This window comes from Bufo gargarizans, chromosome 1, assembly GCF_014858855.1.
Source record: "Bufo gargarizans isolate SCDJY-AF-19 chromosome 1, ASM1485885v1, whole genome shotgun sequence".
NCBI lineage: Eukaryota > Metazoa > Chordata > Amphibia > Anura > Bufonidae > Bufo > Bufo gargarizans.
The window spans coordinates 96,485,889-96,498,312 of NC_058080.1; the positions used below are offsets into that span (position 1 = coordinate 96,485,889).

General features: G+C 42.4%; 1 protein-coding gene across 9 annotated transcripts in view; it reads right to left on the reverse strand.

The window, feature by feature from the left end:
- PROM1 (prominin 1) overlaps nucleotides 1-12,424 on the reverse strand; it is a 194,156-nt gene that overhangs the window by 72,055 nt on the left and 109,677 nt on the right. For 7 of the 9 annotated variants that reach the window (XR_006390259.1, XR_006390262.1, XR_006390258.1 and 4 more), the window contains 5 exons: nucleotides 10,639-10,665; nucleotides 8,173-8,378; nucleotides 5,883-6,003; nucleotides 4,071-4,134; nucleotides 3,316-3,405 (listed from right to left, as the gene is read on the reverse strand). Coding sequence is in view for 4 of the 9 variants with exons in the window: in XM_044296865.1 (XP_044152800.1) it covers nucleotides 3,316-3,405; nucleotides 4,071-4,134; nucleotides 5,883-6,003; nucleotides 8,173-8,378; nucleotides 10,639-10,665 (508 nt within the window). In the remaining 5 variants the exon portion in view is untranslated. The remainder of the gene's footprint in view (nucleotides 1-3,315; nucleotides 3,406-4,070; nucleotides 4,135-5,882; nucleotides 6,004-8,172; nucleotides 8,379-10,638; nucleotides 10,666-12,424) is intronic. The other 2 variants (XR_006390261.1, XM_044296871.1) reach the window with 1 other exon arrangement.

Genomic DNA, 12,424 nt, shown 5'->3' on the forward strand with positions numbered 1-12,424 from the left:
GGAAACAAACAACAGTATATTTTAATTTGTCTAAGATTTTAAAGTCATTTAAAGGTAAAATGTGCTAATACTTTCCTAATATATCTTTGTTGTTTGTGATACAGAACTCCAACTCTCCCAGCATACACAATGGGGGGAATTTTTGAAGACTGATATTTTCAAAGCCAGTCTTAATCCGAAGTGCGTGGGAGTAATAGGTGTAACATTTATTAAGAGGCCTATACTTTGTGGGCTACATGTGCATCAGAAAATTGGAATTTATGCCAGCAGTGAGCTGGCGCAGGTTTCCTCTAGAATTTGTGCCAGTTTTCCGGTGTAAATTTTAACAAATATATTGGAAGCTGTAGCTCTGTGCACTTTTTTGCAATGTCCTGAGAGTGGCAAAAAAAATGCATAAAGGGGGGGGGGGGGGGGAATTCCCAAACAAGGAATGGTGCAAAAAGATTTTTGAATCTTTGAAGCTTGAATTTACCCCATAGAGTTCAATGATGATATTCTTCCTGCCTTCAGCAACCACTAGAGGGAGCTTATGAGCCTATCTTATTAGGGAGTTTAATGTATAAAAATAGTATGCAGTGAGCCCCAGAGCTCCCTCTAGTGGTGGCTATGAGCCAGCCTGTCCATGCAGAGATTTAGAGCTCTACAAAAACAGAACTCCATCCAGTCTAAAGATATATAAAGAAATTAAATCAGCACATAATATTGAGCTTATCTAGATTAAAAATTGTGTTTTAAGGTGGACATTTAGGTTTAATAGTAATAAGTGGAGATCTGCTGTAGGCAATGCTCCTGTGTACAATATTACTTAACAGTATAGGTAACAGTCTATATAACTGGTTTGAAATTTCTATTAAACCTAAAATTAATCTTTATAATGAATCTTGATCTTTATATTCATAGATATTGGTTGTGGAGTGCAGAGAAGGGAAAGGAGCACTAACCCCGTATGGGTTCTATCTGTCCTATCACCCCAGGTAGAGAGTTTGACATTCTTGTGTGGTGACTTATGCTGCACCAATAAGTAACGCCGAGCTCCTTAGCAAGAATTTCAGAAAACGGATAAATCATCTGAAAATTAATTCCCATAGGACAAGTAAGTGATTGCTGTGTTCATACTGTGAGAGCCCTGGAGGGTTAACTCAGTTGTATCATGTCTGATCACACAGACCTGTCTGTAAAGATCCTGCATGGTCTGCCATCATGGAGTAAGACCAGACATAACACTGATTAATATGACAGAGCCCTGATACTGTTCATAAAACCAGAGACTGTTCTTATAACGAAGTCCCTTTGATGTCACTATCTCTCTACTTTCATACTTTGATCCTTTGCTGTAAATTGTAATATTAACTTGTTAATATACAAGAAATCCTTCCAGTATAAATAAAACCCAGACAGGTGAAGATCTATGGACTTTGTTAATAGTTTCTCTTATGTTCAGAGTTGAGGCTAGGTTTCCTTCGGCCAATGGCTTGTTGGCACCCCCCTTCTGGACATCCAGCATCGGCAGCCACTCTCACACGCCCAGCTACACCCGTGCTTATGATAACTTATGTGCTGCCAGCATTTAAATGCTCTGTAGTTAAAGGGGTTGTCACATAAGGACAACCACTGTCCAAATGATCTATTTGACTTGAGCATATAGAGGTCAAAATGGAGTCCCATCTTAAAGGGTTTCTGTCATCAGAAATTCTGTTATGTAGCTGAATGACATTAGCGATGTGCTAATGTCAGCAGTACCTAACAGTGTGATTTATAATTGTGTCCCTGCTGCCGTTCTCCTAAAAAATACACTTTTAAAATATGCTAATGAGACTCTAGGTGCTATGAGGGCGTTGCTTCAGCACCTAGAGGCTCGGTCTACGAACTATTTAGCAGGCCCAGGTCCTCTTCAGTGACGTCTGACTTCTGATCGGCAAAGAAATCCCGCGCCTGCGCCATTTTGTTTTGTATTCGGCGCAGGCGCAATGAGTGAAGGACGCGCTCCTGGTGCAGGCTTCCTCACTGCCCCGGCGCCGGATACAAAACAGGATGGCGCAGGCGTGGGATTTCTTTGCCGCTCAGGAGCAGTCAGACGTCACTCATGAGGACCTGAGCGTGCTAAATGGAGGACCTGAGCGTGCTAAATGGAGGACCTGAGCGTGCTAAATGGAGGACCTGAGCGTGCTAAATAGAGGACCTGAGCGTGCTAAATGGAGGACCTGGGCGTGCTAAATGGAGGACCTGGGCGTGCTAAATGGAGGACCTGGGCATGCTAAATGGAGGACCTGGGCGTGCTAAATGGAGGACCTGGGCGTGCTAAATGGATGACCTGAGCGTGCTAACTGGAGAACCTGAGCGTGCTAAATGGAGGACCTGAGCGTGCTAAATGGAGGACCTGGGCGTGCTAAATGGAGGACCTGGGCGTGCTAAATGGAGGACCTGAGCGTGCTAAATGGAGGACCTAAGTGTGCTAAATGGAGGACCTAAGCGTGCTAAATGGAGGACCTGGATGTGCTAAATGGAGGACCTGGGCGTGCTAAATGGAGGACCTGAGCGTGCTAAATGGAGGACCTGAGCGTGCTAAATGGAGGACCTGGACGTGCTAAATGTCAGTCAGCTACATAACAGAATTTCTGATGACACAAAACCCTTTAAGGACCCTCCTCCATGAGCCAGAGCAGCGGTTTATGTGAAGATGTCAAAGAACTGGTAATAGGTGTGATGATGTCAGAGAGATGATGAACTCACAACCGACAATGGTAGTAACATTACTTGACCTGTCCCTGAGAACAGGTGATGATGTCACAGGTTATGACATCACAAGGATAGGTGAGGCAGGTGACCATATAAACTGACTGTTGGTACACACAGCTTCCAGATAGCTGTGCTGGCTGCACCTGGGAGTCTGGTGGCCCATTCAAGAAGTCTGGTGCGTCCCTTTTAAGACTCCAAAGTGGGTTATGACATCACAGAGGCTGACATTTCTGCTGATGTCATCATCTGAATATTGCTATATATACACAGTACACTGTATGGGCATTACACGGTTCTGTGAAAGGTCTAATATGTAAACCCCCATTGGGTGTCCTTTCCAAGGGGGAAATTCATTGATCACACTGGACTTGTTTTTGGCGATTAGGCCACCAGTTTTCTTATGTATATGGCTGGCATTAGGAAGGCCTAGATAATAATGAAAGAGAAGCAGAAGACACGATACAGCTGTTCTACAAACTAATTAAACAGCATTATCACAGAGAAACAGTTATATCTTCTATAGCAGAAATATTCATGTCTGTGTTCATATCTGCATCTTTAAAGAGGAGTCCTATTTACCTCCAGCCATGTTGAGAACACCATCAAAAGCAGGACGCACTTCTTTCCCGAGCTGCTCATGGACGCGCTCTCCCAGCAAAGGCCCAACATCTACAACAAGAGGAAATTCTCAGACAACCAGCAAAGAATCCACTTAAATATAATATACAAAGAGATTTCTTTAACGTGTACCTAAAGTTTTATTTTTCATTATTCAATAGTAAACTTGGTAATGTATTTTATTAAAGAAAAATGCCACTTATTTCCCTTCCACCTCATGCGCCACTGATCACTCTGAATTTACTGATCAAATTTCTACACAGAAGTCCGTCCACAGCCCATTGAAGTCTACTGGGAGCAGAGAAGGAGGAGACAGAAGGCGCAGACAGACTAGATGTGGCTGCAGCACCTAGTGAGTGATCTACAGTATCTCACCAATATTGCAAATGGTAATCCAGCTCTGGGGTGAGATAAATAACTCACTAGATGCTGCAGCCGCATCTGGCCCCTCTCCACCTTCTGTCTGCTCAGCAGCTCATCCTCTTCCTCCCCCTGCTCCCTCAGACTTCAATGGACGGTGTACTACTGACTTCCATGTATGGATTTCATTAGTCACTTTATATCATAGGTAAAGTGGAGAGAAATAAATGCAGGAGATGGTAAGGTGCAACTGATGTGAAGACCCATAACAGCTGCTATGCCCACAGCCCAGGTAGACAGTTACACCCATAGGTGTGACATTACTAATGATTATTGGTATGTTCCATAACACTTACTGCTCAGTTCTGCCAGAGCCTTGTCCTTGGTGATGTTGAACTTGTCCAATACATAGTCAATTTGCTAAAGAGAATGAAAACATATAATTATGACATGTAAATGTACACACGGTCACTAAAGCAAGCTGATGTGATGCATGAGGAAAAATTGGGTTTCTGTAGTAATTATTTAAAGTCAGCACAGGAAAAGTGATATGCTATTGTGCAGATCTAGATGTGCCATTCGCATTTACTGGTGGCACACACTGGAAGACTTCCTATAGCACCCAGTTCCGGAGCAAAGATTTAGTACAATTTCTTTTTCAACTGCTGGACTGTTGGTGTCCGGGAAAATCCAGATGATGAGGTCTTGAGGGCAAAACCCCTGGGACCAGCTCTTTAAGGCTACATTCTAACGAACGGATTTTGTTTCCCTGTCCGTTCCGTTTTTTTTTTTTGCGGATCGAATGAGAACCCATTCATTTCAATGGATCTGCAAAAAATGCGGACATCACACCATGCGCTATCCGCATCCATATGTACGTTCCGTAACCCCCTCAAGAAAAATAGAACATGTACTATTTTAGTACGGTTTGCTGACAAGGATAGGCATTGTTACAGTGGATCGGCAAAAACAAACAAACAGATGCAATACGGAACGTCATGTGTCTGTTTTGCAGATCCGCAATTTGTGGACCACAAAACACATACGGTCGTGTGAATGTAGCCTAAAGCTGCATCGATGGCTTGCAATGTTGAATAAGTGATAGGAAAACCTGCCATGGCCTTAGATTGTTTTAGGCATGATCATGGGGTAAAGATGCACCTTCAACTTTGCCGTTATTATATGTGGCTGGAGGGATGACCTAGAGAATACAGGCAACAGAGTATTTGGGGGGTACTATCTCTAATTGGGGAGAGAGCGCCTTAATTGGCGTGAGGAGACTTAAAGGCCATACATGCTCCTCTGGTTATTTTATATCTGAGTCATGTCTCAAGGCCTATTTAAAGGGTCAAACATTGACTTATAGGATAGCTGCCTTACATCTGGTGGTATCAGAGGCAGAGCTTGCTAAGAGCTCATTTGCATCCCTTTCTTTTCAGACAGAGTAGCAATAGTAGAAACTCATTAAAATAGGGGACAGTACATTTTACAACCAGCGATATGACATTTTAGACTGTTTTAGTTCAAAGCTTGATACTGCCCTCTACTGGTCATTTGAAGATCTACAATTCGATGTCGTTTTTTTCTTCTTCTGCTGCTACTAGAAGTTTACACACTTTTAGGGCTTTATGGATGGGTGATATGAAACTTGTCTGTGTTCTGTCACCTACAGAATTATTTAAACACACCACACATGGGTGGCATTTGTGTGCGGGCTGTCTTTATTACTGACCCATTGACCAAAGTAGCGATTTTATCAGAAAAATCAGAAGTGAATTGTGTATGATGTGTCAGTGTTCAGTTAATGTGCTGTCCATTCTATCTATCTAAAAAACAAAAATGAGGCAGCACTCCTCAGTAATATGAACACGGGTGCTAGACCCTCTTTATTCACCCCATGCAACATTTCAGCCCAACTCAATAAGGCCTTTGCCAAGCCAATTTATTTTTATCTATCTATCTATCTATCTATCTATCTATCTCATGTCTATCTATCTTATATCTATGTATCTCATATCTATATATCTCATATCTATCTATCTTATATCTATTTATCTGTCTTACTATCTATCTATCTATCTTATATCTATCTATCTATCTATCTATCTATCTATCGCTATACATATATATTTATTTATGGATACAGGCAAGAGTACTGGGTACTATACCAGTGGAGAATCTGCCAGCAGGGTCTTCAGGTCCTTAAAGTTGCTTTGCACCAGTTTTTTTGACCCTCGAATTTGGTCAGTAAGATTCTGATTTGCAGCAAATGCACAGAGAACACCAAGACTGTGAGAAAGAAGAAGAAGGGACTGTGAATCTGCAGTTGGTATTTTACACACAAAACCATCAATTGTGCTTGATCTGCAGTGCATGACCTAAAAATGAAAAGATTTCTCCAGAATAAAATGTTAAAATTTGGCCACTGAGGGCTGAACTCCCCGACTGTGGCTGCATGAGGAGGACAGGGGCTGTTTACATGCTGCTCGTCAATTACAGACAGCTCTGGGCTTTGGACATATAGCCATGGTTGTGATGCATCTCTAGTCACCTTCCATAGGCCCGGCAGTAAGGGTGAGCTGCAAGCAAACAACGTTCTTCAAGTCTGGTCATACTGATGACTTCATATTACATGGTCTAACCACGTTCTTCTATCTGGATGATGCGTGAACAATGGCTTGGATTTCCTGTAGGCTGTGTACATACAGCTTTGCATGCCCTCACTACATTTCACAATACAGTTAAAAAAAAGTATGTTATATTTTGGGTCCATAGAAGTCTATGAACACCTTCAGGACATACAGCGGGAGTGTTTATATGTCAAATGTGAGTGTGAACTGAGACTAGAGCTAATTCCTGCCACTTTCCCCAAAGGAAGCATTATAAGGAGCGTTTGATTCCTGAATATTTAGTTAACTGTCCTATTTCATTCACTATAGACTTCATGAAGAATTATATCAGTTTCCATGCAGAATGTACATGGAGAAATACCAGTAATAAAATACTGTGATATACACATGCCATATGGTAAGGAATGGAAGTAGGTTTCACCATAAAACATTTTCCCTTGTGGACTGAACCTAAACATTAGAAGGCCTTCTAGAGTTTTGTCAGAAAGACCTTAGGCGCTGGAATGAAATGCATTGAATTGTCCCCAGGGGGATAGCTATTCAAACTGATCTTCTGATATGTGATAGAAGTCACTGTGGTAAAGTCTCTGACCACCGATTTTCAGCATGAAAGGTCTCTGTAGAGTGTTTAAACCCATGAAAAATTATTGATGCTGTAAATCTACTATTGATGTCATAAATGGACCTTCATATTTCCAGTTTCATTGCTCTCTGTAGGTTTTTTATTTTATTTTGGAAAGGGTTGACCCCAGATTAAAAAGTTCACCATGTTTATCTCACACGTACGGTATCCTGTAGTTTTTAACAACCAAATGTTTGCCTTTACTGGAAAACCCATTCTCAAAATGAAGCCTCCACTGAACACAATTGGCCATTGCAGGGTTAGGGTTACCTAGTGAAATTAATGAATTACCATGTAATACAAGGAAGCATCCAGTTTGTCAGAGGAAGAGGCCCACTCAGCAGGCTGCTGATCAAGGGTATGAGGAGTATTGTGTAATTCTAGGGACTGAGCAACACTTCCATCAGACAGAGCCTCTTTTTAGATCATGTATGAGATGATCTGTCCCAAGAGATTGCCCCAGGTCTTAAAGGCTATGTACACCTTTGGGGGGAATTTTTTTTCATTATTGCATTGTACACATTTTTGAGTTAAAAGTTAGGGCAGTTTCTCTAGTAGCAGAATCAGAATTTTCTTTCTGCTCCGTCAGGCAGCTAAACTGACGTGCTCCTTATCTCTGACCTTATAAACAATTTCTATCTTACTAATAAGAACGTGGCTTAAATAAGTGTTTATGACCTTTTAGTAGTTTAGAGATAATACATTAATAAAGACCAATTGAAAAAATGATTTTTAGGCCAAGATTTGTAAAATGTAATTATAAAAAAAAATAAAAAATGTCCCCTGAAGGTGTCCATAGCCTTTAAATTAAGGGACCATATTTTATGCAACCATGGTGTATATGAATTGTTGATAGAGCTTGGTCAGGGTCACCACCAATACAGGACGGGAGGCTATATGATGGGTGCAAGCCTGTAGATTTTCAAACATCACAGACCCTTTCTGGGAACAGATACCATTTAAATTATGATGAAGACAAGACTGTGCTATGTATTGATCTGACTAGGTATAAATTGTTTGGGGAGCGCAGTAACAGGGGGCTGGTTTTTTAAATTTCTCTTTGTGTAATGAAGCCATTAAAATGCACATAAGATTTGCAGGTAGGAAAGTTAACAAAGTACTTTACTCCCCGTAGTCTATTTTCTTAGAGAACTTTCTAAATTAGATCAAAGACAATTTAACGTAAACTTGGCATCCAGCACAGACCTTATTATCAAAGACGTCACAAAGAGGAAGGTGGAAATGCATCCTCTCTGGCAGTCTGCATTCTTCTTGCTTCTTTGATGCATCTCCCCTCCACAGTTATCACAGCAACGACACATGCAGAAACACAATCCCACCAGGGGCATCAAAAGGAAAAAAACGAGACCTAGGGCGGCAGCCACGATGAAGCCAATCTCATAGTGTATGGTCTGGAACATCAGCAGAAAAATGTAATCAACATCACAGTATAGTGAAGACATGTCAACCACAGAAAATATCACACCTATCAATTAACCAGAAGGCCCCCAGTGGTGTCTGCACTCTCATACAGTCTCCTGCTTATGGGAGGAATCACAATGCTAACCCGGCATCCACTGACATGAATGGACCATGTTGTCTACTGTTTCATTAGGTATTCCCGCTATTACTGAGAGGGAACCCAACATAAGCAGCCCACCTTTCATAAATTGGAATAAAAATCCGCTTGTGCTTAGTTTCTCCATCTGTCCTTCGGTACTTGATCCCTGTGAGGGTACACATTTCTAGTCCAGGGTATGCATTTGGTTCCTCTTAGGACTTGCACCTATAGCAGATTTATTTCCTCCAATGTATCAAGCCTTTACAGCTGAACTGTGGTTTACACCTAAAATAGCTAATGAGTCCACTAGTAGAAGGGCTATGTTTGTAACATGCAGGGGCGGACTAGGAACTAAAAATGGCCCTGGGAAAAAAAGGTAAAAGTGGCCCTATGTTGCAGGTGCATTCAAATTGATGGAAGATGGGGCAACATAATTAGTCAGAGACAATAGAAGTAGGCAGAGCCAGCAATATTATAGCGCAGAGCAATATACTGCCCCAGCTGAACCAAATACCACAGTGCAGCACAAAATACTGCCACCTGTGCCACAGTGTTCAACTATATCGCTGTCTAGAGGACGTCAATACAGTTGAATTCAGGGGGGCACCTGTGGCTGCTGCCCAGGTGCAAAAGAGAGAATCAGTTACTTATGAACCTGGCTGGTGGCCATGAGGAGGGCTTGGGTAGCCCTCCTAGGCATCGTCCCACAATTGGGGAATACAGTTGTGTATAAGAACGGACCTGTCAGTTCCCATTTAAAAAATCTTCAAGCTCAGAAAATAAGGCCTTGCCTTCTAAAAGGGCATGGATTGTTAAAGGGGTTGTCTCATCATAGACAATGGGGTCATATCGCTAGGATATTCCCCCATTGTCTTAGAGGTGAGGATCCCAACGCTGGGACCCGCATCTATGTCGAGAACGGAGCCCCGGGCCGCAATCCTCTCTCTTCTCTCTCTGGAGTACTTTGATGTAGCAATGGCTTTCTTGCAGTAAATGTCTCAGAGATGATGGTTCTCTGGGACTTGGGTGGACAGAAGAATAGAGAAGAGCTACATGTGCCCACTCCTCAGAAAATAAGGCCTTGCCTTCTAAAAGGGCATGGATTGTTAAAGGGGTTGTCTCATCATAGACAATGGGGTCATATCGCTAGGATATTCCCCCATTGTCTTAGAGGTGAGGATCCCAACTCTGGGACCCGCACCTATATCGAGAACGGAGCCCCGGGCCGCAATCCTCTCTCTTATCTCTCTGGAGTACTTTGATGTAGCACTGGCTTTCTTGCAGTAAATGTCTCAGAGATGATGGTTCTCTGGGACTTGGGTGGACAGAAGAATAGAGAGGAGCTACATGTGCCCACTCCTCAGAAAATAAGGCTTTGCCTTCTAAAAGGGCATGGATTGTTAAAGGGGTTGTCTCATCATAGACAATGGGGTCATATCGCTAGGATATGCCCCTATTGTCTTATAGGTGCAGGTCCCACCGCAGGACCCGCACCTATTTTGGGAACAGAGCCCTGCAAAGTGGTGACTGGAGGACTCAGGTCTGGCCACCACCAAGCCGGCTCCCCATAGAAGTGAATAGGAGCGTACCGCGCATGAGTGGCCCACGCTCCCATTCGTTTCTATGGGGCCGATGGAAATAGCCGAGAAAGCGCTCGGCTATTTTCGCCAGCCCCATAGAAAATGAATAGAGGGCGGCTGCGCATTCACAGTGCACCCTCCTTTACTTGCGGGGCTCCGTTCTCGATATAGGTGCGGGTCCCAGCGGTGGGACCCGCACGTATAAGACAATGGGGGCATATCCCAGCTATATGCCCCCATTGTCTATGATAAGACAACCCCCATAACCCTGACTTATCCATACAAAATTATAAAGTGTACAATGCGGTAAATCAGAACACTGCATTAGACCAGTAACAACCTTTTTGCAAGTACCATTTTCAGAGGTACTGCAAATGTATTTCTGGTCTCTTTCTACATAGACACTACCTTTATTGTCGGCGGTGCCATTAGAAATTGAGAGAACAGAATTGTGTTGGCACTTCGAGAGCTCATAGACATTAGACACCCCACTGACATGTTACGGCTTACAATATAACTAGATGAGATTACCTGCAGAGTCAGGACTACGTTTTCCGGCTGCAGAAGGTACAGCGGTTGTGGACAGCATGTAATGAAGCTCAATGTCAGGTTAAACAATTCATGGAAGAACATTGTACATCAGACGGTGAAAAAACAGTCACAAATAAGAATGAAGTCAGCTACACAATATATAGGCTGGATACCATACGGGTATAGTTGGTAATAATTTGATCCAGAGATCCAGTTATTTCTGTTTATGGAAAAGTTGGGTGACAACCATTTGGACTGTCGTTGCATCTTCTCCAGAGTTCATTACTGCCTATGTGAAGTACTTTTTTCATCTTTGACATCTATGACATATACACAGGATATGACATAAAAGTGTGATTGGTGGAGTCCCACCTCTGTGACCCCCAGCAATTGGGGAAACAGGGCCCTTCTGACCCCAGTTCCATCTGGTGAGAGGGCTAGTAGCGGCCACATGTCTCTGTTGAAATGTTGTCATTGGAGGGAAGCTGAAATGAAGTGGCACAGGAGCAGCAGGGGGTCGTTAATTTGGTATTTTACATTATTCTGAGCTTTTGGTATAAAAAAAATATTCAAGGGGATTCTGTTGCCAAGAAATGCATGGTTAAATGGTTAAATCAGGCACAGTGTCTTGTAGGGTTAGCTCTGCTGAATGCAATGATACCTTCCCATCTGTTCTGGTTGCTTCGTTCTGGAGAAAAGGCACAACTAGGTTGCTGCATAGTCATCTCGCCTGGCCCTGTCAATCAAGAATGAGAGGGAGGGGCTGACAGAGGAAGCAGGGGGAGCAAGGATGCACAAAACGGCCTGGGCCCGCCCCTGGTGCACTTAACTTCTAATTTGCATATGGATTAAAGTTCTTTTTTCTCTACAATGAAGCAATCATTACCTGAAGCTGAGCTAGCACTACAAGGCTTACTTACTGTGCCTGGTTTATCAGTGAATTTTCTGGAACAGACTCCCTTTAATAAATATCAGACAGAATGGAAACTTACACATATTTGATAATGTGCGAGCTCCTGAAACAGGCAGTCCTGCAAAAAGTTGGCAGAAATAACAAGGATCCAGCTATATCTAATCTGCTCTCGATCAGCTGGGGGCCAACCATTCACTATGTAGACAACACTCTGCAGGAGCTTCCCTCTACAGCAGGCTGCCTCATAGTCAGAGACCGGTATAAACGCATTATATTTAGGGGGGACAAAATGGATTCATTTTTTTACCACATCATTTAGACATTTATCTGTTCCCATATGCTGAGGTATAACCATAGGGATGCATCACCCCATGCAACCTCTGCATCCCCATGAGGAGTCTGGTAGTATAAACCATATGTGATAGTTGGGGGCCCTATTACAGACTCTACATTGGAGCACAAGAGATTTAACCACTTCAACCCCGCTAGCTGAAACACCCTTAATGACCAGAGCACTTTTTACACTTCTGCACTACACTACTTTCACCGTTTATTGCTCGGTCATGCAACTTACCACCCAAATTAATTTTGCCTCCTTTTCTTCTGACTAATAGAGCTTTCATTTGGTGGTATTTCATTGCTGCTGACATTTTTACTTTTTTGTTATTAATTGAAATTTAACGATTTTTTGCAAAAAAATGACATTTTTCACTTTCAGTTGTAAAATTTTGCAAAAAAAAACAACATCCATATATACATTTTTCGCTAAATTTATTGTTCTACAGGTCTTTGATTAAAAAAAAATGGTTTGGGTAAAAAAAAATGGTTTGGGTAAAAGCTATAGCGTTTACAAACTATGGTACAAAAATGTGA